Source organism: Ovis aries, chromosome 1 (genome assembly GCF_016772045.2).
Source record: "Ovis aries strain OAR_USU_Benz2616 breed Rambouillet chromosome 1, ARS-UI_Ramb_v3.0, whole genome shotgun sequence".
Taxonomy (NCBI): domain Eukaryota; kingdom Metazoa; phylum Chordata; class Mammalia; order Artiodactyla; family Bovidae; genus Ovis; species Ovis aries.
Genome location: NC_056054.1, coordinates 26,802,226 through 26,827,976, shown reverse-complemented (window position 1 = coordinate 26,827,976; position 25,751 = coordinate 26,802,226). Strand labels below are relative to the sequence as shown.

Here is a 25,751-nt window from a genome sequence, read left to right as displayed (position 1 = left end):
ATTTATGGGGCAGTAAACCCCAGTTACCTAAGTTTTACTTATGTAACAGTGTTCCTATGTAGTAATTTTCAGCATCTCACGTGTCCCTCCTTCAGTAATTGCTAGTATTCAATTGTAGAACTGTTCCAAGTTGAAAAATAGAAAACTTGTAATTTATGTGGTAGTAGCTGAGTTTTATAATTTAGACTTTTCATATAAACTATAAAATTATGAATTCAAATCTCTTGTAGATCAATTGAAGTCTGAAATTCAGTCTTCTGCAGAGAATACACACACGCTTATCACATTGCTTTGAAATTTTTGTATAGTGTTTAATCACATGGAGTAATTAACATTTTCCTTTGCCATTAAAGATTATTTAAAAAGATGAACAATAACATACTATATATTCATTCAGTCCCCTGCAGATAGACGTCTGCTGTTTCCAGCTCTTCTCATTTATAAAATATATATGTAAAGTGATGATAGGATAGGCTACTCTTGTATTTGGTTATAGTCAGCTCTCAGTATCCACAGAGAATTGGTTCTAGGATCTGTGGCAGATACCAAAATCCACAGGTGCTCAAATCCCATAGTTGGCCCTCCATATCCACATCTGCAGATTCAGCCAAATTTGGATCATGTAGAACTGTAATGTTTATTGGGAAAAAATCTGCATACAAGTGGACTCATGCAGTTCAAACTCACATTATTCAAAGATCAACTGTATTCTATTATGGTGAATTCTTATAAATGGGATTATTAGATAAAAAGGATAAAAGTTCACAGAGGTTCCTGCTGTGCTGTGCTAAAAAAGTGGAGTCCGCTCAGTTGTGTCCAACTCTTTGTGACCCCGTGGACTGTAGCCCACCACACTCCTCTGTCCGTGGGATTTTCCAAGCAAGAGTACTGGAGTGGGTTACCATTTCCTTCTCCAGAGGATCGTCCCAACCCAGGGATTGAACCCAGGTCTCCCACATTGTAAGCAACACGCTTTACCGTCTGAGCCACCAGGGAAGTCCATTGACTTAGCTGTGCTGTGCTAAGTCACCTCATTGTGTCCAACTCTTTGCGACAGCATGGACTGTAGCCCTTAAGGCTCCTCTGTCATAGGATTTTCCAGGCAAGAATACTGGAGTGGGTCGCCTTTTCCTGCTCCAGGGGATCTTCTGGACGAAGGATCTAATCCATGTCTCTTATGTCTCCTGCACTGACATTTTCCTGGCCAGCAGGTTCTTTACCACTAGTGCCACCTGGAAAGCTACATACAACAAAATTGCTGTATTGCTGAAAAGTGGTTACTAATTTGCAGTTCCAAGAATCAATATATAAAATGTGTTGGTAAGGTTATAAAAAAGCCCTAAACGCCAAATACAGTTTTTCCTTGTAAAGGATAATCTGTTTATTACAAAAAAAGCATTAAATAACAGTATAAAAATCACTAAAAATTCCATAAACCAGAAATACTATTAATATCCAGTGAATTTCATTCTTTTAAACCATCTCTTTAATACACACATATCATATATATATAGTTACACGTACATAGGAAAAGTTTTACAAAAGTGGGTTCACATGCTGTATTTAGTACATATAGCAAATTAATTTTACTTCAATTTAACTGAAGAAAAAAATGTAAAATTTTCAACTTATAAAAAATTTTTTTCTACAAGAGAATCTAGTTCTAAAGACTGCTGAAATTAAGGACAAGTATAGAAAACATTGAAGAGGCTGGAGTTTTTTTTTTTTTTCCAGCTTCATGTATGTTTTAGAGATTGTATGACTCTTGTCATAAAAAATTGAGTTCTACTTCCTGCTTACTGTACAGTGTTCAAATATTTCATTTGTCTTAATGATTTCCCATTATTTTTATTTAAAATTTCTAAAGTGTTTACTGCCATTTCTTTTACTGCTTTTTTCCCTAAATCCTTAATTTGATTCATTTCTTGTTCAGTAACATCAGGCAGTTTTCCCCCTAGTGGTTGTATGCTTATAAGCACTTGCATACTTAAGAATGTCTATTCCCTTTATATTTTAAGGACAACCCTGGCTGGGTATAAAGTTCCTGGCACAGTTTTCCTTAGACCTTTGGAGCCTTTTGCTTCACTACCTTAGTGGAGACCTGAGGCCATCTTGATCCTTTCCCTCACTATACATGACTTGATTTCTCTGCTTGGGTTCCCATATTCTTTTTCTCTTTAAATCAAGGTGATTTTTCTTCTATTTGAATTTTTTAAGTTGATTTGCCCAATTCCCTTTATCAGAAATATCAGTTAATCATAGGCAAGGTTTCTTTATCTTTTTATTATCTCTATAATAATATATATAGCTTGAAATCTATATAGCTTTTCCCATTTTTTATTCCCTCCAGTTTGTTTTCTCTGTGCCTTGTCTGTTTTGTATTTTGTAAGGCTTTCATTACAAATCTTCATTTCTTCAAGTTCTGCCATGCTTACTTTCCACTTCTATCTTTTAATCTCTTAGAACTTGTATTCTTGCATTAAAAAAGAAACAGATCATTTTATCTTTTTTGAATCTGTAGAAACTTGTTCCTTTTTTTGGCTAGGAATGACCAGCATGTGAGCATTTTTTTCTGGTTAGTGCTTATTTAAATTTAGATCTGCCAAAAATAATGGAGAGGCTAGAGGAATGAACTTTTAAGTTGGGTTGTTACACTGGAAGCCTCTCACCAAATCTATTGTTTCCTTTGCTCCTAAGAATACATATCCTTTAATTCTTTAGTATTAAAAGGTCATCATGCCCAATGGCAAACCTTTTAAAGCAGTATATTCAAATTGTGGGGAGTATAAACAATTTAGCGGTTGTACACCCAACAGTAAAACTGATAATACATAGAAATATCAGAATGTATTTTGCATACGGAATATTTTCTTGAAATCTGTTTTAGTGCAGAATATGTATAAGTATAGAGGTAACATGAAAAATATGTCTCTAAATACAGGCCAAAGTTGTAAACCTTTAGTTCCAAGGCCTCACTCATGCAGTAGGCTAGCACACAGATGACAGAAATGGTCCTTCAGCAAGGTTCGTCCTGAAGTCATCTGCTCTACAATTCTGTAGTTTATCAAAGGGATCTCCAGAGAGAGAGGTTTGACATGTCAGTTTGCAGTTTACACTTGGGAAGGTTTATTTTTGGTATTAAATATTACTGGGGTTTAGGGTGGATTTCTACATTTTTATACTTTAAAAATATACTTTTAAAACTAATATACTGGATGATAACTTGGTTGGTCCATAGGTCATTCAGCCAGAATACACTTTTTTTTCATTTCTGCTAGGATTCTATATAACAGATAGAAATAGAGGCGCTTACATTTAATTTTTAAAGACAGTCCTATATATAGTTGTATGTTGAGCCATAATAACTCATGATTTTATTAGCTCAAATAGTATCAGGAGAACAATTATTGAAGAACATGAAATCTCAAATATGATCCCCAAACACTTTAATATTGATGCTGAAGTCCTCAAGTTCAACAATCAATAGGATGTTTAGCCTATGATTAGATATGACTTTCCAAGAAACTGGATCCTGTGAGGCAGTTGGTCTTCATAATTGTTGCCAGGGGCAGAGCTGCAGGAAATGTCAATTATTTTTTTCCATTTTAAAGGAGGAAAGGTAAGTACAGGTAGACAGAACTCCTCTAGCAAAGATCCAACACCCTCTTGATTATCAGTACCCATGGGCACTATTTAATCCTTATTTTGCTTCTTTGTCCTTAGCATCCTTAACCCATCTCTCCCATTTCCTCTACCTTTCTGAAATGATTCAATTATTTCAATTTTCAGTCAGTGTTTGCCCTTCTTCCTCAACAGAGTGAGTGTTGCTTATGATTCTACTACTAGTTTTCCTTACAAATGTACGCTCCCTAGGCATTCCATTCAATTCTACACCTACAATTACCTAAACATTGTTAATTCAGGGTTAGATCACTAGCTCAACTCCAGTTCTTATTTATAATGTCTGGGCTTTATCTAGATATACCATGGCTGTCTCAAAGTAAACTTCAAGTTAAGCTGAATGCATTTTTTTCTCCCTACTACCACAATTCTCACTACCTGCCCCTCTAAAACCTGGTTTCTTCCTGCTGTATTTTCTGGTTTTGTGAATGGTGCTGTTGTCCAGTAACTCAGGTTAAAACTCTGACTGGCATTAGATATTTTTTCTCTCCATTGAACGTTTTCATCCTGGTTGCCCTGCTGCTACTGCTAGTCTTGATAATATCAATGCTCATAGCATAAAGGTGCTGAGCACCTTAATTTGGAATTCAAGGCTGTAGGGAAGAAGAAACACTATACAATAATGCTATGTAATAGGTGTCAAGTTTTACTGTTTGTTGAACGTTTAATGCAACTGGATTAAATGATCCAGAAAAAGCCTTACAACTGAATTCATTCTTATAAAGCTGCTGATAACAGGTCAGTTTTCATGTTTATTACCATTTGCTGCTGCTGGAAGTAAAACCTGGAGCTAATATATTTTACCGACTTGTTTTTTTTTAATGGAACAGCAGCACATATCTCAGAATTCTCAAAACAGTTCAAATCTCAGTGTAAACCAAAACTAAAACCACAGAAAAACAGGAAATGGGTGTGTCAAGTTTAATAACAAAAATAACAAGGTGGCCACATCCTCCCCTTGTTTCATACACTCTATTTGAATCCATTCTACCCTCATAAATTTGAGTATAAACAAGTTTGTACAAAGAAGCCAAAAGCAGCTCTCAGTTCAGGAACCATTATCTTTCAAATGTGTGGATTACGTACAATTCATAAAGAGATACAAAACTCAGCACCTCTTCCATGTTAAAAAAAAGTGAAGAAAATGTGGTTTAAAAAAAATCTAAAATACTCTCATAGCTGCCTGGGACTGAGTAGATCTTTCTTTCACGTAGACAGATGCCTTCATCTCCACAGAAGGCCACTTGTATTAAAACCAAACTGAGTCCATTACTCATTCCCTCTCCGGCTCTTCTTGTGGCTTTTCTTAGACCTGAAATGGTGACACATACAAATCATTAAATTTACCAGCTGTTTTAGGAGCTGAGGAAGGATTTTTGAGAAAGACTGATACGTGCTAACACTGATGGGGGACAAAGACAGTCAATATTCATTAAAGGTACTTGGTGTTTTATGTTTAAGAGCAACACTGAGTTAGGCATTACTCTCCAAATTTATCATTGAAGAAATGACCTCTGAGAGATCGAGTGCTTCCAACAGTGTACAGTTTCTAGAGGTATCTAATGAAAGCTTACCAAATGAAAATGACTTATCCAATGTCATTCAACTGCTAAGTATTAAAAATTGGGACTGAGACTTCCCTAGTGGTCCTGTGGTTAGGAATCTGCCTGCCAATGCAGGGGACACGGGTTCAATCCTTGGTCCAGGAAGACCCCACGTGCTATGGGGCAGCTATGCCTGTGTACTGCAGCTGCGAAGCCCATGAGCCCTAGGGCCTGTGCTCTGCAATAGGAGGGGTCACTGCAGTGAGAGGCCTACATACTGTGGCTGGAGAGTAGCCTTTGTTCACCACAACTAGACAGGGCCCAGGAGCAAAGAAAGCCCAGTGTGGCCAGAAGTAAATACATTTTAAAAAATCTTAAAAGCTGGGAAGGAACCCCAGGTCTCCTGAGATTAAGGCTCATGCCTTTATCCAAAGCCGCAATCCTACAAGAAAAATAACTTCATGTATATATAATTCTAGTAATTTTCAGGGCAAGAGACCACTTTGTCCTATAATTAAGGAGAATTCCTAAACTGTATTGGTGGAGATTATATCCACTAACACAAGAATATTTCAGGTCTAACTGAGTTGTAATTGGGACTTTAATTTGTGAGTAAAGACTTAAATTCTTAAGTCAAAATAGAAGCTAATCCATACCTTTCAGGAGATTTTGAGTGGCTCCTGTGTCTGTGACTACGGTGATGACCTGGAGAAGAAGAAAGACTATTCAGTGTACCAGTTTCTATCCTCATACTCTCTGCTGTTATTTCCCCTAGTTTATTTTTGGCTTGTGATAGGGACACCTTGTTGGTAGCAAAGAACTGAACCCACTTAGCCTTCAGGACTTTATGGCTAAATTTCACTAACACCACACTGGGTATTTACCACTACTCTGTCATGTCTTACTCCTATAATTTCAGATGAAAACTGAAGCTCACCATCCTATCAACAAAGCTGGCAAATGACAGTTAAAATGTCAACTCTAATTTTCAAATTCTATGTCCACTTCCTTTTCTAGGCAGTAATAAAGTAAGGTACTCCTGTATTGTAGGAGGCTAATTGCTCCTATTACATTTCTTTATTGAGACAACCAACAGCAAGCAAAAGGCCCTAATGCTATACCTGGGGACTTGGAGCGGGATCTGTGCCGTCTATCTCGGGACCTGCTGCGATGACGTCTTGGACTCTTGCTCCGATGCCGTTCTCTGCGAGGGGAGGGGCTGTGGAAATGACTGGTCAGACTCCCATATCTGTCCTGACAATATAAACACAACAACATCCCCCCTCCCCAAATCTCTATACTTCATCACAAGTCACTAAAGGCTTACCTCCTCCTCTTGGGAGACCGACTCCGCCTACACGGAAAGAAGAAAGAAAGAAGAACCTTAGTAGGTGCCCTGGACACTGTAAATTGCTAAAATTGCCCCAAATCTTAACCCAACTCTGTTATCCATGTCCTTTGTCATTTAACTTTAATACCCTCTGACTCCAAGTCTGGGACTGGCCATGTGACTTGCTTTGGCCAAAGGGGTATTTGTACATGTGATGCAGATGCTAGAAAGATTACTTGCATGGTTGGGCTTGTTCAGTCTCATATTCTGCCACTGCCATGGGAACAGGCCTACCCTAGGCTAGAATGTGACACACACACAGATGAACTGCTCCAGTCATCCTAGCTAAGGCCATCTACACTAGCCAACAGAGAATATTGCAAAACAAGTGAGTGACCATAGCTTATACTCAAAAAACTGTCTAAGCCCAAATTAAATCACTGGCCACAGACCTGTGAATTAAATAAATGTTTGCCACTGAGGTTTTGTGGGTGGTGGTTTTGGAGCAACTAATACATTGGCGAGCACACATTCTCCACAGGCTAGCATTTTCCTTCCATGAAGTCCAAACTTCTACACTCCAGGGCTTAAAGTATCCCTGGAAGATGCCAATGCCTAAGGCCTTACCTTCTGGGAGACCGACTCCTACTCCTCCGATAGCGCAGTGTGGGAGAGCGACGGGGTTTGTCCAAGTCTCGGTAGCTTCTCCGGCGATGGTCAGGTGATGGCACTCTTTCCAACTGGAAAAGAGAGGGCCTGGATCAGTGATGAGCACAGGCTTATAGAGAGCCAACTAGGAACATGGCTTATACCCTCCTCCCCATCCCATCCCAAATTCCACCTCCAACTGACTTTAAAACACAGTAATTTGAATATATATGGGATAACACTGAGGACAAGAAAACACTACCAAATAAAAAAAATCAAAATCTGATAATCCCATTACTGTTCTAGTGCTGGTACCATTATTGTGGAACTATGTAAGAGTAATGAGAGGTAAGTATGCTTATCTCCTAAGAAGCTGGATTTCCAATGTGAAAGAAGAAATAGAGATGCAAGACTGATGAGGTTAAATAGAGTGTATTTTAAGCTTAAAATTTCTTTTTCCTTTAGCTTTATCAACTGTAAAGGCCTAGAAATACCATGTAGCAATGAGCCCAGACTGGTCTCTAAATAGCATATCTCAATTAATGGAACTAAGAGCTTCTTGGGAAAATGGCTACTTTTAGGTCCAGGCTACAATATAATAAGACACAACTAGAACATATCACTGTATCAGATAGCAAGGGGCTGAAACTACTATGATTGCATCAAAAAGTGAAGTTGAGGGGGCCCCACTGGCCAGACACAGGACAATTTCAGCATCAACAAGGACAATAATGGTCCAGAACACCAAATATATTTTAATTGATAAATTCAAATGTTACCAAGGGCAAACCTTCTTAGGAGAATACTATAAAATCAACTCTTGATTTTAAAACATGACAAAGGGAAATAACTTACCTTACTTTTCTTATATAAACTTTATTTAAAAAATTAAATGTTGATTTGGGAGGTTTTTTAAAAAATATCATTATTTTATAATCCTTAATGGATCTATGCAGAGATCATCAGTGGATCCGAATATTACAAACAGAGAACAGACTGTTTATCCTGGAGGAAGTACACTATACCTATGAAGCAGGTTGCTCCACTCCAAAACCCCCAAATCCAATTAAAGACTCAAGAACTAGTTAACAGAAAATAAAATAGACAAATGAACATGTTAAATGATACCACAGGGACACAATAACAAAAATAGAGATGATGAAAATTGTATAGAATGTTATGACCTGACATTTTAATATTAAGGAATCATTGATTTAAGGGCTGATGATGGTATGTGGCTGTGCCTTAGAAAGGGGTCTGTGTTGTTCCCAAAATATGAGAGAATATGATGGCTGTGATCTGCTTTGAGATAACTGGTGGAGGACAACTGAGTAGATGTGGAGGAAACAAAATAGCTGAGCTGATCACTGTTGAAGCTAGGTGATGGGTATATGGAGATTTATTCTCTCCATTCTGGTATGTGATAAAATTTTCCATTAAAAAAAAAAAGAATGCATATTTTTGGTTCACTCACCACAGAAAAGCCCCTCAGCCGTGCCTGGCTTTCCATTCATGAATGACTGTGCTTCCCTTAGCACTTATCTTAAATGGAGCCTGCTAAGCTCAGAACTACACTTTCATCTGCGCTACCTCAGATATCCACAGGCCAGAATTTCTTATATTTCCCCCTAGCTTTTTCTACACATATAATTTTAATCACAAATGTTTTAGATCTTAAAAAAGAAAACAAAACTTACTGTAATCATTTCCACGTTATCACATATTTTTCTGGCTGCACCAAGTGGCATGTAGGATCTTAGTTTGCCTAACAGGGAGAACTAACTTAGAACTTAGTTCTCCACACCGCCCTGCCCCACAGTGGATGCATGGAGTCTTACCCACTGGACCTCCAAGGAAGTTCACTTGTTACTTTTCATAATACTTCTAATGGCGGCCTAATACTCTGTTGAATTGTTAATAGTTTACCTGACTGCTCCCTGACAACTTACTTGATTTCAAGTTTTCAGCCTTTTAACAAATAGTGGAAGGACATGACTATGCAGTAGGTGGTTTTTATTTCCCTAAACTAGGTTTACTTCTTAGTATGCATTCAGTTATGAACATTATTATTTTTGTCCCAAGTATTTAAGAGTTACCACTTATTATGTAATTATAATGTCCCAAAGCTAAGGGCTTTATGTATATAATTTAATTTAATACTCATAAAAGTCCTCAAAGAAAGGTATCCTAATCCTTGCTTTATAGAAGAGAAAATAGAGATTATATAATTTACATAACATAATGCCACTAGTAAACGAGAGCTGAGATACGGATCAAGTCCATTTAACTCTAGGACCCACACTCTCAATGATGAAATACTGTATTTTGGGGTTTTTCTTTTTTGGTTAAAACTAAATAAAATTAAAGTTTGAAAACAAAACAAAAAAACCATTCCCATTCCCTGTAATTCTCCCTCCTTCAACCCTTAAGCTCCCAGGTGCCTGACCTTCTCATCCTCTTCTTCCTCCTCTTCACTGGACTCCACGTCATCCATGTCTTCTTCCAGAGCACTAACCCGAGGCTCCAGCTGTTCAGCTTCCTCTAGCACATAGCGTTTCTACAGAGAACACAATGAAAGTTAGAGAGGGCCCTTCTATCTCCTCTATGTCCTGAAGCTCCAACACTGGGCTTCTGGAAGTGACAGAAAACCTATGGCACAATAGCTGAGGCAATTTCATCTCAAAGATATCCCAGACACAGATATTCTTAGAGAGTTTAGCATACCTAGGATCTATATATATAAAGTTTCCCTGTAAAGAGAGAAATACAAAGATGAAGAGAATATCACTTTTCTATTGCCTCTACTCCCTGTGACCTTATACTCTAACGTCACTAGAACATCAATCAGTATAGCTGTAGCCTTGAATAGAAATTATGGACTTCACACAAAAGGGCCAATAGTTCAAGACAATGTTGGCTGGGAGTTTTCCAGCAGCTCAGACCAGAATCCACTGAGAGATTCACTAAGACTCAGTCCAGTGTGGGGGTTTGGGTCCTCCTGCTCTTAGCACCAATTGTCTATTAGACCCAGGATTTGGGGAGCTGTATACAGACATGCATTTTGAACAAGGCTCAGGATATAAACAAACCACCTCCTAGTTTCATTTTCTTCTAAGATGTGACTTAGCAATCCTAAGTGACTAAGGACTTGAAAGGCAAAGGTGAGTTCAAGACGGAAAAAAGGACTGGCTGGGTCATAAGACCCTTATGGTTTTGTTTGTGTGTGTGTGTGCACCAAGGACATACAGATCACTGGATAGCCCTAAAATAAATAGTACCATTTGTACTCTTATTTTGCTCTCATTCATCCCTGACAAAATTCTGTAAGGGTTAGGAGAAATGAGATAAAGATGCCATTCAGTGACATGAATCCCTTGAAAAAGGGTTCCTTGGAAAAGATCACCAATCTGGGATCTAGGACTGTATGAGACACGGTATCCAGAAGCCCTGATGTTCACCAGACTTCGAAGTGATCAACATCAACGTATTAACTTACAGTATTTGTGTTTGATAAAATTAGAATTCATTCCAGAGAAGCTCCCTGCCCATGCCAGGGCAGGTGAGAAGCTATGCCCTATGGATTGCTTAAAAGAACAAATCAAAGCTAAAGGTAGTCTTAAGGGTCACTTCATCCAGCACATAGAGAGGCCCACACCAGAACACACCTCTCAGTGATGTGGTAACATGTATCAGTCCTAGTTCAACTTTCCTCTCCTGAGGTCTGCTTTGTGGGTTTTCCTTCTAGATTCCAGCAGACCACCCCATTTGCATCAACACGCTTGCTCAGAGATGACTGGACTCTAGAACCCTCAGTCCCAACCTGACTGTAGTTTGGAGTCTATCCTTTTTTACAGTATTTCTAAACATAATATCACAGCTAAGGATAAAAAGTGTGAGAACTGGACCCTGAAATCAGGTTTTCAGATTTGAAATGTCATCCTTTTCACTACAGTCTATAATAATCAATATGGAAAAGGAGAAATAATTTTCAGAATTATTTTCTATGATTTTCTGTAATTGAGTCTCTCTGGAGGAAGAGTGGTTCATTGCACTTATCTGTGAGCACTACCAACTACCAACTATCTTTATCCATCTGCTTTGCTGCCTCAAGAAAGTTAACCTTGCCCATTTATCATATTTACAATCCATTCTATACTCCATATTGACTTTTTCAGGTCCCTTTGATCTGTTTTTTATTGAGGTGAAATTCACAATGTACACAATCAGCAATTTTAAAGTGTAAAATTCTTCCATCACCACCTCTCACTAGTTTAAAAACTTCCTCATCACACCAGAATCATTCCTCATTTCCCTTCCCTGAATCCCCTAGTAAGTAATAATCTCTGCTTTGTCTCTCATATATTTACCTAGTCTGAACAGGCAAGTTTGTCCTTGGAGTACAAAATGGAACAGGGCAAAGGCTAACAGAGTTTTGCCAAGAAAACACTGGTCACAGCAAGCACCCTCTTCCAACAACACAAGAGATGACCCTACACGTGGATATCACCAGATGGTCAATACTGAAATCAGACTGACAAAAACAAGACCCGGAACTGACTGGCTCAGATCATGAGCTCCTTACTGCAAAATCCAGGCTCAGATTGAAGAAAGTAGGGAAAACCACTAGATCATTCAGGTATGACCTAAATCAAATCCCTTACATTTATACAGTGGAAGTGACAAATAGAGTCAAGGGATTAGATTTGGTAGACAGAGTGCCTGAAGAACTATGGACAGAGGTTCATAATGCTGTATAGGAGGTGATGACCAAAACCATCCCAAAGAAAGAGAAATGCAAGGCGGCAAAATGGTTGTCTGACGAGGCTTTACAAACAGCTGAGAAAAGAAAAGACGTGAAAGGCAAAGGAGAAAGAAAAAGATACATCCATCTGAATGCAGAGTTCCAGAAGAGCAAGGTAAGAAAAGCAAGCTTTCTTAAGTGAACAAGGCAAAGAAATAGAGGAAAACAGTAGAATGAAAGACCAGAGATCTCTTCAAGAAAACTGGAGACACCAAGGGAACGTTCCATGGACAGATGGGCTCGCTACAGGACAGAAATGGCAAGGACCTAACACGAGCAGAAGAGATTAAGAAGAGGTGGCGAGAACACACAGAAGAACTAAAGAAAACAGGTCTAATGACCTGGATAACCAAAATGGTGTGGGCACTCATCTAGAGCCAGACATTCTGGAGTGTGAAGTTCAGTGGGCCTTAGGAAGCATTACTACAAAGCTAGGGGAGGTGATGGAATTTCAGCTCAGTCATTTCAAATCCTAAAAGATAATGCTGTTAGTGCTACACTCATTAAGCCAGCAAATCTGGAAAACTCAGCAACAGCCACAGGACTGAAGTTTTCATTTCGGTCCCAAAGAAGGGCAATGCCAAAGAATGTTTAAATTACTGCACAACTGCACTCATCTCACATGGTAGCATGGTAATGCTCAAAATTCTTCAAATTAGGTCCAACAGTATATGAACAAAGAACTTTCAGATGCACAAAATGGATTTAGGAAAGGTAGAGGAACCAGAGTTCAAATTGCCAACACACACTGGATCATAGAAAAAGCAAGGGAATTCCAGAAAAACAACTACTTCTGCTTCACTAACTATGTGAAAGCCTTTGACTATGTGGATCACAACAAACTGTCAAAAGTTCTTAATGAGAATACTAGACCACCTTACCTGCCTCCTGAGAAACCTGCATGCAGGTCAAGAAACAACAGTTAGAACCGGACATGGAACAATGGACTGGTTCAAAATTGGGAAAGGAGTACATCAAGGCTGTATATCATCATCCTGCTTATTTAACTTCTATGTAGAGTACATCATCCAAAATGCTGGGCTGGATGAATCACAAGCTGGAATCAAGATTGCCAGGAGAAATATCAAAAACCTCAGATATGCAGGTGATACCACTCTAAATAAAGGCAGAAAGCAAAGAGGAACTAAAGAGTCTCTTGATGAGAGTGAAAAGAGTGAAAAATCTGGCTTAAAACTCAACATTCAAAAAACAAAGATCATGACATCTGGTCCCATCACTTCATGGCTAACAGGGAAAAAATGGTAACAGTGGCAAATTTTATTTTCCTGGGCTCCAAAATCACTGCAGATAGTTGACTGCAGCCATGATATTAAAAGATGCTTGCTCCTTGGAAGAAAAGCTATGACAAACCCAGACAGCAGATTAAAAAGTAAAGACATCACTTTGCTGACAGAGGTCCATGTACTCAAAGCTGTCGTTTTTCCTGTAGTCATGTACAGATGTGAGAGTTGGACCATAAAGAAGGCTGATCTCCGAAGAATTTAGGCTTTTGAATAAGGGTGTTGGAGAAGACTCTTGAGAGTCCCTTGAACTGCAAGGAGATCAAACCAGTTAATCCTAAAGGAAACTGACCCTGAATATTCAGTGGAAGGACTGACTCTGAAGTTGAAGCTCTAATGCTTTGGCCACCTGATACAAACATCCCATTCACTGAAAAAGACCAATGCTGGGAAAGACTGAGGACAGGAGGAGAAGGGGTAACAGAGGATGAGATGGTTGGATGGTATCACTGACTCAACGGACATGAGTTTGAGCAAACTCTGGGACATACTGAAAGACAGGGAAGCGTGGAGTGCTGCAGTTCTTGGGGTTGCAAAGATTCGGACACTACTGAGCAACTGAACAGCAAAAATACGTGACTTTTGATCTTTAAATTATTCCTTCTTGGCTTTTATCTAGCAAGGCAAGGTGGGATACAGCAAACTGCTTCAGAATTACTGAGCTACAGCAGCATCAAAAAGGAGATCTTAAGTTCTGGGTCTTCCCAATTTGGGTTTCTGTGGTTGCTTAAAACTCTGAAGAATCTGTTCCCAGGCCCCATCTTAAACACTGTCTCTGGGAGCCTTTCATCAACGCTACCAATTTTACACAGAATATCAGAATCTGAGAGTCAAAGGTTCTTAGTCTACAGGTATCCCAATGATTTCTGCGATACATTTTACAATTTCACTGAGGTACAAGTGATGCACAATAAACTGTAATTCTTATAGTACACGATTTGATGAGTATTGTGTTGTATACGAATGTAAGTCAATACATCAGTGTAACGGATAGAGCCGCTCCACCCAACAGTTTACCTGTGCTCCTTTCGGGTTTCTCATTCCCTCTCCTCCCCAGTCCCTTACCCTATACCTAGGCAACCACTGCTCTTTCTGTCACTACAGTTTACATTGATCAGAAAGGAATTACACAGTACATACAATCTTGTGTCTTTTTTCACTCAGCACAGTTATTTTATGATTCATCCATGCTACTGCTATTTATCAATAGTTCATTTTTGCTGCTGAGTAGTAGTATCATTATATGGCCACATCACAATTTGTTTATTCATTCACTTGATGGACATTTGGGTTGCTTCCAGTTTCTGGCCATTACAAATGAAACTGTTAAGATTATCTGTGCTTAAGACTTTGTGTGGACATATGCTTTCATTTCCTGAGTAAATTTCTGGAAGTGGAATAGCTGGATTCAATGGTTAACTTCTTTGGAAACTGCCAAACTCTTCCAAGTTTGGTTGTTTCAGTTTATATTGTCACCAATAGGCTTTGGAGACTTCTAGTTCCTCCTAACTAGGAGGAACTTCTAGTTCCATCCTCACTAACACCTGATATGATCAGTCTTATTTTACACATTTTACTAGGTATATAGTGCATATTTCTATGCTTTTAATTTGCATTTCCCTAATGATTAATGTCTAGTCAAAGCTATGTCAAGTCTAGTCAAGGCTATGGTTTTTCCAGTGGTCATGTATGGATGTGAGAGTTGAACTGTGAAGAAAGCTGAGCGCCAAAGAATTGATGCTTTTGAACTGTGGTGTTGGAGAAGACTCTTCAGAGTCCCTCGGACAGCAAGGAGATCCAACCAGTCCATCCTAAAGGAGATCAGTGGTGTTCATTGGAAGGACTGATGCTGAAGCTGAAACTCCAATACTTTGGCGACCTCATGCAAAGAGTTGATTCACTGGAAAAGACCCTGATGCTGGGAGGGATTGGGGGCAGGAGGAGAAGGGGACGACAGAGGATGAGATGGTTGGATGGGGTCGCAGAGAGTCGGACAGGACTGAACAACTGAACTGAACTGAATGATCAATGATATAGAATACCTTTTTATGTGCTACTGGTCAACTATGTATTTTCTTTGGTAAAAGATCTGTTAGAATTTTTTGTTCATTTTCCCACTGGGTTGCCTTCTTGTTAGTAAGTTCAAGAGTCCTTTATAAAGTACAGATTCAAGAACTTTTATGGATATATGTTGTACAAACGTATTCTTCCAGTCTGTGGCTTGCCTTTTTAGTTTTGTAATAGCATCTTCTGAAAGGCAAGTTCTTAATTTTTATAAAGTCAGTTTATTAATTTCTAATAAATAATTCACATTACAGGAATTTGTCAAACACGAGGTCACTAAGATTTTCACCTATGTTTTCCTTAAGTTCTCTACTCTTAGCTTTTATGAGTCTATTACCCTCCTCAAGTTTATTTTTACATATAATGTGAGCGAGAAGACATTCAATCGTCTCATATGGCTATTTAATCACTTTAGCACCATTTGCAGAAAAGGTTATCCTTTTTCAATTGTTATTGCCCTAACATCTCTGCAGAAAACCAAGTGACCATGTACTATACACTTACTTCTGGTTCTTTCACTTTGTTCCACTGATCTGCTTGTCTAGCTTTATGCCACTACAACACTGTCTTATAATTAAGTAGTGTTTATCCTACTTTGCCCTTTTTCAAAGCTATTTTGGATATTCTAGGTCCTCTCCATATTCCTATACATTTTAGAATCAGTTTGCCAAGTTCTATCAAGTTTTATTTGGATTTTGATTGGAACCAAATTGAATCTAAAGATTAATTTGGGAGAACTGACAATTGTTGAGTCATGGTATCAGATATACCATGAACATGATATAGCTCCATTAATTATATCTTCTTTAGCTTCTGTCAGTAATGCAATGTTTTATATTGTTTAAAGTCTTACACATTTTTTGACAAAATTATCCACAATTATTTTATATTTTTGATGCTGTTATAAATAGTATCTTTTATACAAAATCTCAAATTTAACTGTTCCTAGCTCATGTAGAGAAATACAACTGACTTTTATACGTTGACCTTGCACCCCACAATTCTGCATAAATAGATGACTGGGTAAACAAATTGTGGTATATATATACCCATGCAACAGAATATTATTCCTATTGAGCAACAAATGAAATAAAGAACTATTCAGTTCAGTTCAGTCGCTCAGTCGTGTCCAACTCTTTGCAAACCCCATGAATAGCAGCACACCAAGCCTCCCTGTCCATCACCAACTCCCGGAATTCATTCAGACTCACATCCATCGAGTCAGTGATGCCATCCAGCCATCTCATCCTCTGTCGTCCCCTTCTCCTCCTGCCCCCAATCCCTCCCAGCATCAGAGTTGTTTCCAATGAGTCAACTCTTCGCATGAGGTGGCCAAAATACTGGAGTTTCAGCTTCAGCATCATTCCCTCCAAAGAAATTCCAGGGCTGATCTTCAGAATGGACTGGTTGGATCTCCCTGCAATCCAAGGGACTCCGAAGAGTCTTCTCCAACACCACAGTTCAAAAGCATCAATTCTACAGCTGATGCAGTTATAAATAGTATCTTTTATACAAAATCTCAAATTTAATTGTTCCTAGCTCATGTAGAGACATACAACTGACTTTTATACACTGACCTTGCACCCCACAATTCTGCATAAATAGATGACTGGGTAAACAAATTGTGGTATATATACCCATGCAACAGAATATTATTCCTATTGAGCAACAAATGAAATAAAAAACTATTAGTATATGCAAACATGGATATATTCCAAAATAACTATGTTAAGTGAGGAAAAATTAAAATATTCTTTTTCTAATTATTTTCCTATTTAGGTTATTACAAAGTATGGAGCAGAGTTCCCTGTGCTACACAGTATTGGAAGATATTATTCTAAGTGAAATAAATCAAAGACAAAGACAAATACTGTATGATATCACTTATATGAGTCTCAAAAAAGGAACAAACTAGTAAATATAACAAAGAAGCAGACTCACAGATATAGAGAACAAACTAATGATTAGCGGTGAGGAGAGGAAAGAGGGAGGGAATTAAGAGGAACAAAGTATTCGAAATAAAATAAGCTACAATGATATATTATACAGAGCCACTGTTTTATAATAACTATAAATGGAGTACTACCTTTAAAAATTGTGGATCACAATACTGTATACCTATAACATATAATATTGTACATCAACTACACTTCAGTTAAAAAAAGATTCTGAGATCCATGGTGTTTTACAATGTACGTGTATAAAGAAATCTTTACACACGTTATTGTGTACTGTGTATGTATGACCTTTATCTCTTACCTGTAGCCGGGGAAGAATGATATCACAGACTCTCTCACTGTGCAGTAGCTCATCAATAAATTCATCTACATGCATCAGCTCAAACTCTGAAAGAAAAACCATAAGTTCAAGTAACTTGGAAATAAGTTTAAATAGTGAAAAACTTTAAGAAGTTTAAGACTCTTTATGCAAGATATCTAACAGGGTATTTGGTATATAAAGTGTGAATTCTCTGCAGTTTCCCTCTGTGTGTGTGTTAGTCACTCAGTCGTGTCTTCACTCTTTTGACCCCATGGACTGTAGTCCACCAGGTTCCTCTGTCTATGTGATTTTCCAGGCAAGAATACTGGACTGGGTTGTCATTTCCTTCTCCAGGGGATCTTCCTGACTCAGAGATAGAACCCAGGTCTCCCGCATTGCAGGTGGATTCTTTACCATCTAAGCTACCAGGGAAGCCCCTTCCCTTTGCCTGCACATGCACTAATAAAGTTATTGTAGTGTGGAAATTAACACTGAATAGATTACTGTCAAATGTGGGCTCAACCTACAGGCTTTCACTGCCTTGTCATCACCACCGATCTTCAACCAGTCAACTCCCCTTTATTGGGGCCATTTACATGCCATGCTTCTTCTAGGAACTGGGGATAGTGGGATGAATGAAGCTGTCCCAATTAGCAGGAAAGACAAGCACAAAAACAAGCACAATGAGTCCTGAATTATAAAAGGGTAATGTTTTTGAATAAAACTTACAACTCAAGTACAGCATCTCCTGTGAACCTACTAAGTTCCTAAAAATAAAATATGTATCTTTTCCCCTATGTGGGTCAGCAGACTTTATTAAATGGATGTATAATTGACTTGGGGCTTCCTGGGTGGCTCAGTGATAAAGAATCTGGCTGCGGATGAAGGAGACGTGAGTTTTATCTCTGGGCTGGAGAAGGAAATGAAAACACGCTCCAGTATTCTTACCTGGAAAATTCCATGGACAGAGGACACAAAGAGTTGGACATGACTTAGCAACTGAACACATGTGCAAACCTGACTTAAGATATTATATTAGTTCCAAGTGATTGTGATTTGCTGTTTTTAAGAATCATGTATCTCACACAGTAAGTGGAGCAACAGCTTTTTAGAATTTCTATGGTAAACATTACCTTAGTTTAGTGGTTCTCAACCAGGGGTATTGCCCCTCCAACTATGGGGTGCTAATGGCCTTTAGGGAGTAGAAGCCAGGGATACTGCTAAACATTCTACAATGCACTGGACAGCTCCCCATAACAAAGAAACATCTGGGCCAAATTATCACTAGGTTTAAAAACCCTATCTTAGTCTAGCATAATATAGTCATAAATAAGTAATCTCATGATGGCCAGGACCATGTCCATCTTGTTCATCACATTATTTCCAGTTTGTAGTACAGTACCCGGCACAACATTGTCACTTAGTATGTATTTATTCCAGTGAACAGGTAAGCTAACAAAAGTTTGAAGAATAATACCAAATTCTTAACCTTGTATTCCTTTATGTAATATTTAGATGGTAAAGGCCAATGTTACTAATCTTCTGTTATGACACTAAGAGAGAAAAAGTTCTGATTGCATTCTCTGAATCCCATTTTACCATAAAATGTGTCTCTTTGTAAAAGGTATGGAGCTGCCCCTCCTGGATATACTTATGTTTTAGGAAGATTCCTACATAAGTATGAGCACACTCAGTCCATGCATTACAGGGTGAAGTATCATATAACAGAGGCTAGTAGAAAGAACTGTGAAGGTCCAACAAATGGAAAACTAACTTTGGGAGGTCTGGGGAAGGACTTTAAGGCAAAGGTCATTCGGGAGCTAGATCTTATGGGATGTAGCACGTGATGCAAAGCAGGGATTACCATAAGATGCAGCTGGAAAGACAGGCAGACAGGGGCAGACTGGGTGAGGCTGACAGGAAGCTAGTAGTCTAACGGAGTATTATTACTCCTCACGAGAGATGGAGGACCTGACTGAAGACACTAACAATCTGGATTATGTGATGCCAGAGATACTGGTAAAATAAAAACTGGCTCAGGGATGAAGGCCTGGATACTTAGCACCATACTCACCTCCATTTCGGTTCTGACTCTTGATTTTTCGATAGTCATTGTATAGAGGCTCCAAGTACTTGTAGCAATCAATTGCAGTACCTGTCAACCTCATGTAAAGTGCTCCCAGCATGCGGACATACCTGACAGATAGACAACAGTGAAACAACAGGCCATTCCAACAAGTTCCTGAGTTTTACAAGTAACTTTTCTCATGACAGCAGTGGATAAACAAGTTCTTTTTTCTCTTTGGTAGACGAGAAAGCTACATTTTTAGAGGGAGCATAGGGCAGCAGAAAAAATAGCTAAAATATGGAAACCTGGGTTCAAGTTCTCATTCTACCACTTACTGGCTGCAGTGACTTGGGATATAATGCTCAACTTTCATAGTCTATTACATCATCTGTAAAACTAAGATACAACCTATTCACCTCATAGGATTATTTTAAGAATCAAATGAGATACTGAATTTAACAACAGAAAGTAGAGGTTTATTTATTAACAATGTAATTTACACAGATTGCTATTTGCTAGAAAGCAGAATGCTGGTTATGGAAAAAAGTCAGTCATCTGGGTTCAAATTTTGATTCCATTATTTACTAACTCTGTGACCCTAGGCAATTTACTTTTGCTTTCTCAATCCTTGTAAAATGATAGTCCCTAACTTGATGGCTCAGCATATTAAGTAAAAAATGAATGTTAGGATGCTAAGCAAGGTATATAGCATAGAGTAGGTACCTAATAAAAGTTAGTTATTTTCTGGCCATTAATGTTTGTAAGATTCCTTTATTTTCCCTTTCTCCTATACCCCAACTACCTACTCAAATCTCCATTTTGATAAACAGTAGGCATTTGAAATTCATTTCCTTATATGACAAACAGAATACAGTGGCAAAAGAAATGGACCCTGAAATCAGCATTGCCACTTATCAGCATTTGACCTTGGGGAAATCAATCTCTCTGTGCCTAAGTTTCATCCCCTACATAATGGGGATAATAATTTTACAGGGTAGTTGTGGAGGTTAAATAAATTATTGCATGTAAATTTCTTAGAATAGAGATTGGCAATAATAATCTATTATTACATCTGTCTCCTGTTCTCATCTGTGAGCTCCTCAAACAGCTTATATTTTGGGGCCAGATACCATGCAACAGGCACCGATAGAGATTTACAGCTCTTTCTTCCTTAATCCTCACATCTATCCTGAGTTGGTATTATTGTTTCCATTTTACAGGTAAAGAAAGTAAAATTTAGAAAATTAAGTAACTTCTCCAAGGTCACAGTTCATAGGTAATAGGGTCTGGACATGAACCTACAATTAACACAAACGTCTCCCTCTTCTTCACCACACTTTATGTTGCTTTCTTCATCCTTAAGTATTCAGTGCTACCAACATATTTGGCATTAACTTCTGCTTAATATATGTCAGTGAGTTTTGTGAAATACTTTTTTGGAAGAAAAGTCACCAAGGTTCAGAAAGTAAAGAAGGTTAATACAATCAAAACAGACAAAACAAAAACTCAAGGGGCGCAGGAACAAAATACCAGAGTGGGACTTTGGAAATGGGATACACTGTTTCACTTCTTTTAACCAAAGCCAAATTCTGGACCATGAAATTAAAATATTTATATTAGCTAGTAAATATTTTACTCACTTGAAATCTTCATTTTTTATAAACTCTACAATGATGTCCTTCTCAGGTTGAATCTGAAGCATCTTCAAGGTTAAACACAAAAAAGGAGTTGGCTTTATGTTGCCACCATAGACACCACCCACAAATCTTAACTCCATAGCTTTATCGACTACAAGTTCAGCTAAAAAACAAAAACAGAGTGGCATTGCAGACATATTAAGACTAAGCTTTTACAGGTTTGAAGTGCAGAGAGTTAAAGTTAGTTCAAAATTTGGTGCTCCTGAATTAACAGCTTAATATTAGGAGAACAAGTGTGCAATAAATAACAGCAGCCAATACACACTGAGAGATTATTATATGCCAAGCACTCTGCTAAGCACTTCATACTATCTCATTTAATCTTCACAAGTCATGAGCTTAAGTTCCAGCACTGCCCTTGTTTTCAGCTAAGGAAAATGAGGGCTAAGAAAGGTTAAATGATTTGCTCAAGATTCACAGCCAGAAAGTGGCAGGGCCTGGATTTTAGTCCAAGAAGTCTGACTTCAGAGTCTGTGCTTGTCACCATCATGTTAGAGGAAAAACTGCCAGATTAAATAAGAGTTAGAAGGAGGAAAACTGTAACAAACCACTCCTCAACTATGTAACTCTTAAGTTCATCTAGACAACAGGGATAACTTCTCGATGTTGTCATCAAAATCAGACACCAGTTTTGTGAACGAGGGCAAGTCATTTCACCTCTGGAATGAGAAAAGGCCCCCAAAGTAAATCTTACATGACTCCAAAATTTAATGGCGACTCTGAAAACCAATATGGCTCTGCCGTGGATACACAGCTAGGGTGATGGCAGAGCAGTAACAGCACAGGAGTAAGTAGCAGTGGTAACAACCTGCGCCACTATCACCACTGATTACTGAGTACTTTTATTAATATATGGCTGTAGCTAAATATACATAGCATCACCGACTCAATGGACATGAATTTGAGCAAACTCTGGCAGACAGTGGAGGAGAGAGAGCCCGGCAGGCTACGGCCCAGGGGGGTCACAAGAGTCTGACACTACTTAGCGACTGAACAAGCTGTAACTATATACCCAACACTTCTTACACTTTATTTCATTTAATCGTTAGATTTCTTGGGTTAAATCATTTAATCCGTTGACCTCTGATGTGGGTATTATTGTGCTCGGTTTACAGTAGATGAACTAATGGTTCACGGGGGAAACACAGGTACCAAAAAAAAGCCAGAATTAAACCGAGTATCAAAGACGACCTGGAAGATTTCTCTTAAAAACATATATTTATATTAGGACTGGGAATGTGAAATATTGCAAATGGTCCAGATTTGGTAAGATTATAAATTTGGTTTCGGGAATACTGACGCTCCTTTAAGACCTTCAGGGTTAACACTACTACTACTACTACTACTACTACTACTACTACTACTACTACTACTACTAAGTCACTTCAGTCGTGTCCGACTCTGTGCGACCCCATAGACGGCAGCCCACCAGTCTCCCCCGTCCCTGGGATTCTCCAGGCAAGAACACTGGAGTGGGTTGCCATTTTCTTCTCCAATGCGTGAAAGTGAAACGTGAAAGGGAAGTCGCTCAGTCCTGTCCGACTCTCCGCGACCCCGTGGACTGCAGCCTACCAGGCTCCTCCGTCCATGGGATTTTCCAGGCAAGAGTACTGGAGTGGGGTGACATCGCCTTCTCCGGGAACCCAGTAAGTTATCATTAACTATGGAATGCCTCAAAGAAACGACGTGTGACACCCTTCCGAATAAGGTCCTATCACATCTATCTGTGTTCCCAAAGCCCAACACAACACTAGGCACAGAGTAGGCGCTCAGATTCTTCCGAATGACTGAAAAATTCCCCCTAAATCTCACCCCCAGTGGGCCAGTCCTATTGTACTACTCCGGAAAACTGGGCCACGGGACGACAGGGGTTGGGGCGGGGATGGGGGGTGTTCCGCACGCTCTTGCTCACCTGTAAGTCCAAAGCACTCCTCTTTCCAGTATTTGGACTCATAAATTCGCGTCCGAATGATTTTCTCCACCAGATACTGAGGGTTGGTGCCGTGGATGCTGTGCGCATCTTTTACCGTACGGTTCGCCATTTTAGAACGCCTGACGTTCTATTTCCGTCGGGTCCTTTAAGACGTCACATCCACGTTAAAAAAACCAGAGAGAAATGATGAGGTTGGAGGAAGTCTCACTAAACGGTTCGAGCGTGCATCTTGAACCCGGAAATGTTTTCGAGTTAGGAACTTTCTTCGGCGAACGGCTTCGCAAACCTAATCAATGATGGCCGCGGCCCTTCGGCGGATGTACGTCGTGCGTCCCTCCTTAGATGGGCGGGGCGGAAGGGCTGGCTGCTGACGGAACGTGGAGACACCCTGGGGGCGGGGCTACGGCGTTTGGCGCGAAATTTCCTTTTCTCCACCTTCTTTCCATTCCTAGCGAGGCTTCCGTTTCGGCGTTGTTGCGCGCCTGGCAGCTATAAGAAGAGTGCCCCTGGGGCAGGTAGATTTGCTGCAGTTCCACGAGCTCCTGAAGCGGGGACGCTGGAAGGAGGCTTGCGCCCAGCTCCAACAAACTTTGGCGCCCGGTGAGTGTGACGTCCCAGGCTGGAGAGGGACCTGAGCCGCGGGACTGTGGAATTTGTTCTCTGCGGACTGATTCAGCCATAAATCCATTCAGCAGATATGTACTAAACGCCTGTTAAATGCCAGGCACTGTTCTAAGTGCATTAGGAGCGTCTTACTTTCCACATGGCGATTTCTAACAGCTTTCTGCCTCTGCCGGGGATTGCGATCTTGCAGTGGGAAACCGGAAGCCAACAGCGGAGAAGGAAGCGTGAACACTCCTGTCCTCAGCTCCTTAAGACTATCAGTATTGACCTGAGTCATATGAACCTTATATCCACATGGCCCGTGGGAAGCAATCGCATCTTTCTTTTAGGGTAGTGTAACAAGCACCACAGGGAAGCGGAGCAGCAGAAGTTACTACTCGATGTGGATGTCGCTATTGCTCCCAGAGGGAAAAAGAGACTAGTCTTAAGTCCCTTTCCGTGACTAAGGGGCCTGAGCTCCTACTCAGATCTTTTTTTTTCCCCTAGACGAGCTGCTCTTAACTGCAGTGGCACCTCTTTTACTTTCTCTAGTCTAACCCCGAAATAGAAGGGCCTTCTCTTCTGGCAAATTGGAAAAAGCACTGGACTTAGAGAAATGAGATGCAAGATTCTTATCTTGGGCTATCTGCCAAATTGCAATAATTAGATATGGTAGTTTTCTATTTTGGTTGTCTGTAAAAGTGGTACCCTCTTCCCTGCTGTTTTGGAAGGTTTCTGGGGCGAGATCATGTTCATCAAGTCCCTTTGCAACAGTTTTTAATGTAACAGGGCAATATGCAACTTCAGAAGGTTTCTGAATTCCTTGAAATTAAACGCAGAATTTTGTGTGAATTCTGTTTCATAACATTCATCAAAGTATTAAAAAACAAAACCAAGAAAAAAACCACTGTCCCGTATGAATAAATGCAAAGGGTTAAGGGAGTGGGGAAGGACTTTCCTGGCAGTCCAGTGGGTAAGACTTGGTGCTTCTACTGCAGGGAGCGCGGATTCGATCCCTGGTTGGTGAACTAAGATCCTACATGCTGGCCAAAAATAAGTTAAAAAAAAAACAGAGTCGGGAAATAAACGACCATTTTGCATTTTCTCACTTAATCCTCAGTGATTGTAGGATAATGCCCCCAGCACAGAATGGATGATTAATAAATAAATATTGGTTGAATAAAAGAAAGTTTCTATTATTATTTGCATTTTGTGGGTAAGGAAATTGAGACCCATTTGACCGCTCAGTCAGCAGGTAGGAAGCCTGGCTTATTGTAATAAGCATACCAGAAGCAAACTCTTGTATGCCTGTGTTTTCAGTCACGTGTGACTCTGTGACCCTATAGACTGTGGCCCGCCTGGGTCCTCTGTCCTGGGATTCTCTAGGCAAGAATACTGGAGTGGTTTGCTATTGCTTTCTCCCCTTAGACATGTATTAACATTACCCACTTTCACAGAAGGTGTTCTAAGGTGAAGCGCTTAAGAGCACTGTCGTTGGAGTCCAGCTACTCAAGGTTTGAATTAAGGCTGTGCCATTCTGTGTAACACTGGGACAACTTACTATCTTGAAGTGCTAGAGTTTTGGTTCTACCTTCTGTCTTGGTGGATCAATAAATATATGCTATCATTATTTTTAGGGCTTCCCTGTGGCTTAGTGGTAAAGAACCCAGAGACATGGGTTCTATCCCTGGGTCAGGATATGGAGGAGGAAATGGCAACCCATTCCAGCATTCTTGCTGAGAAAATCCCATGGACAGAGGAGCCCAGTGGGCTGTAGTTCATAGGGTTGCAAAGAGTCGGATGTGACTGAGCACGGACATTA

General features: G+C 39.5%; 2 protein-coding genes across 3 annotated transcripts in view; one reads left to right on the top strand and one right to left on the bottom strand.

Moving 5' to 3' along the window:
- Positions 1–1,356: 1,356 nt before the first annotated feature.
- On the bottom strand, positions 1,357–23,455 carry PRPF38A (pre-mRNA processing factor 38A). Its single transcript, XM_004001980.6, has 10 exons — positions 23,306–23,455; positions 21,337–21,496; positions 19,703–19,824; positions 17,629–17,714; positions 9,650–9,760; positions 7,183–7,295; positions 6,553–6,579; positions 6,347–6,444; positions 5,882–5,930; positions 1,357–4,993 (listed from the first exon to the last, which is right to left on the bottom strand). The coding sequence occupies exons 1-10, from the start codon at positions 23,433–23,435 to the stop codon at positions 4,951–4,953; spliced, it is 939 nt and encodes a 312-aa protein (XP_004002029.1). The 5' UTR covers positions 23,436–23,455; the 3' UTR covers positions 1,357–4,950.
- Positions 23,456–23,770: 315 nt separating this feature from the next.
- The window catches only part of ORC1 (origin recognition complex subunit 1), a 35,834-nt gene continuing 33,853 nt past the window's right edge, over positions 23,771–25,751 (top strand). For both annotated transcript variants that reach the window (XM_060409160.1, XM_060409162.1), the window contains exon 1: positions 23,771–23,926. The gene's annotated coding sequence lies outside the window, so the exon portion shown is untranslated. The remainder of the gene's footprint in view (positions 23,927–25,751) is intronic.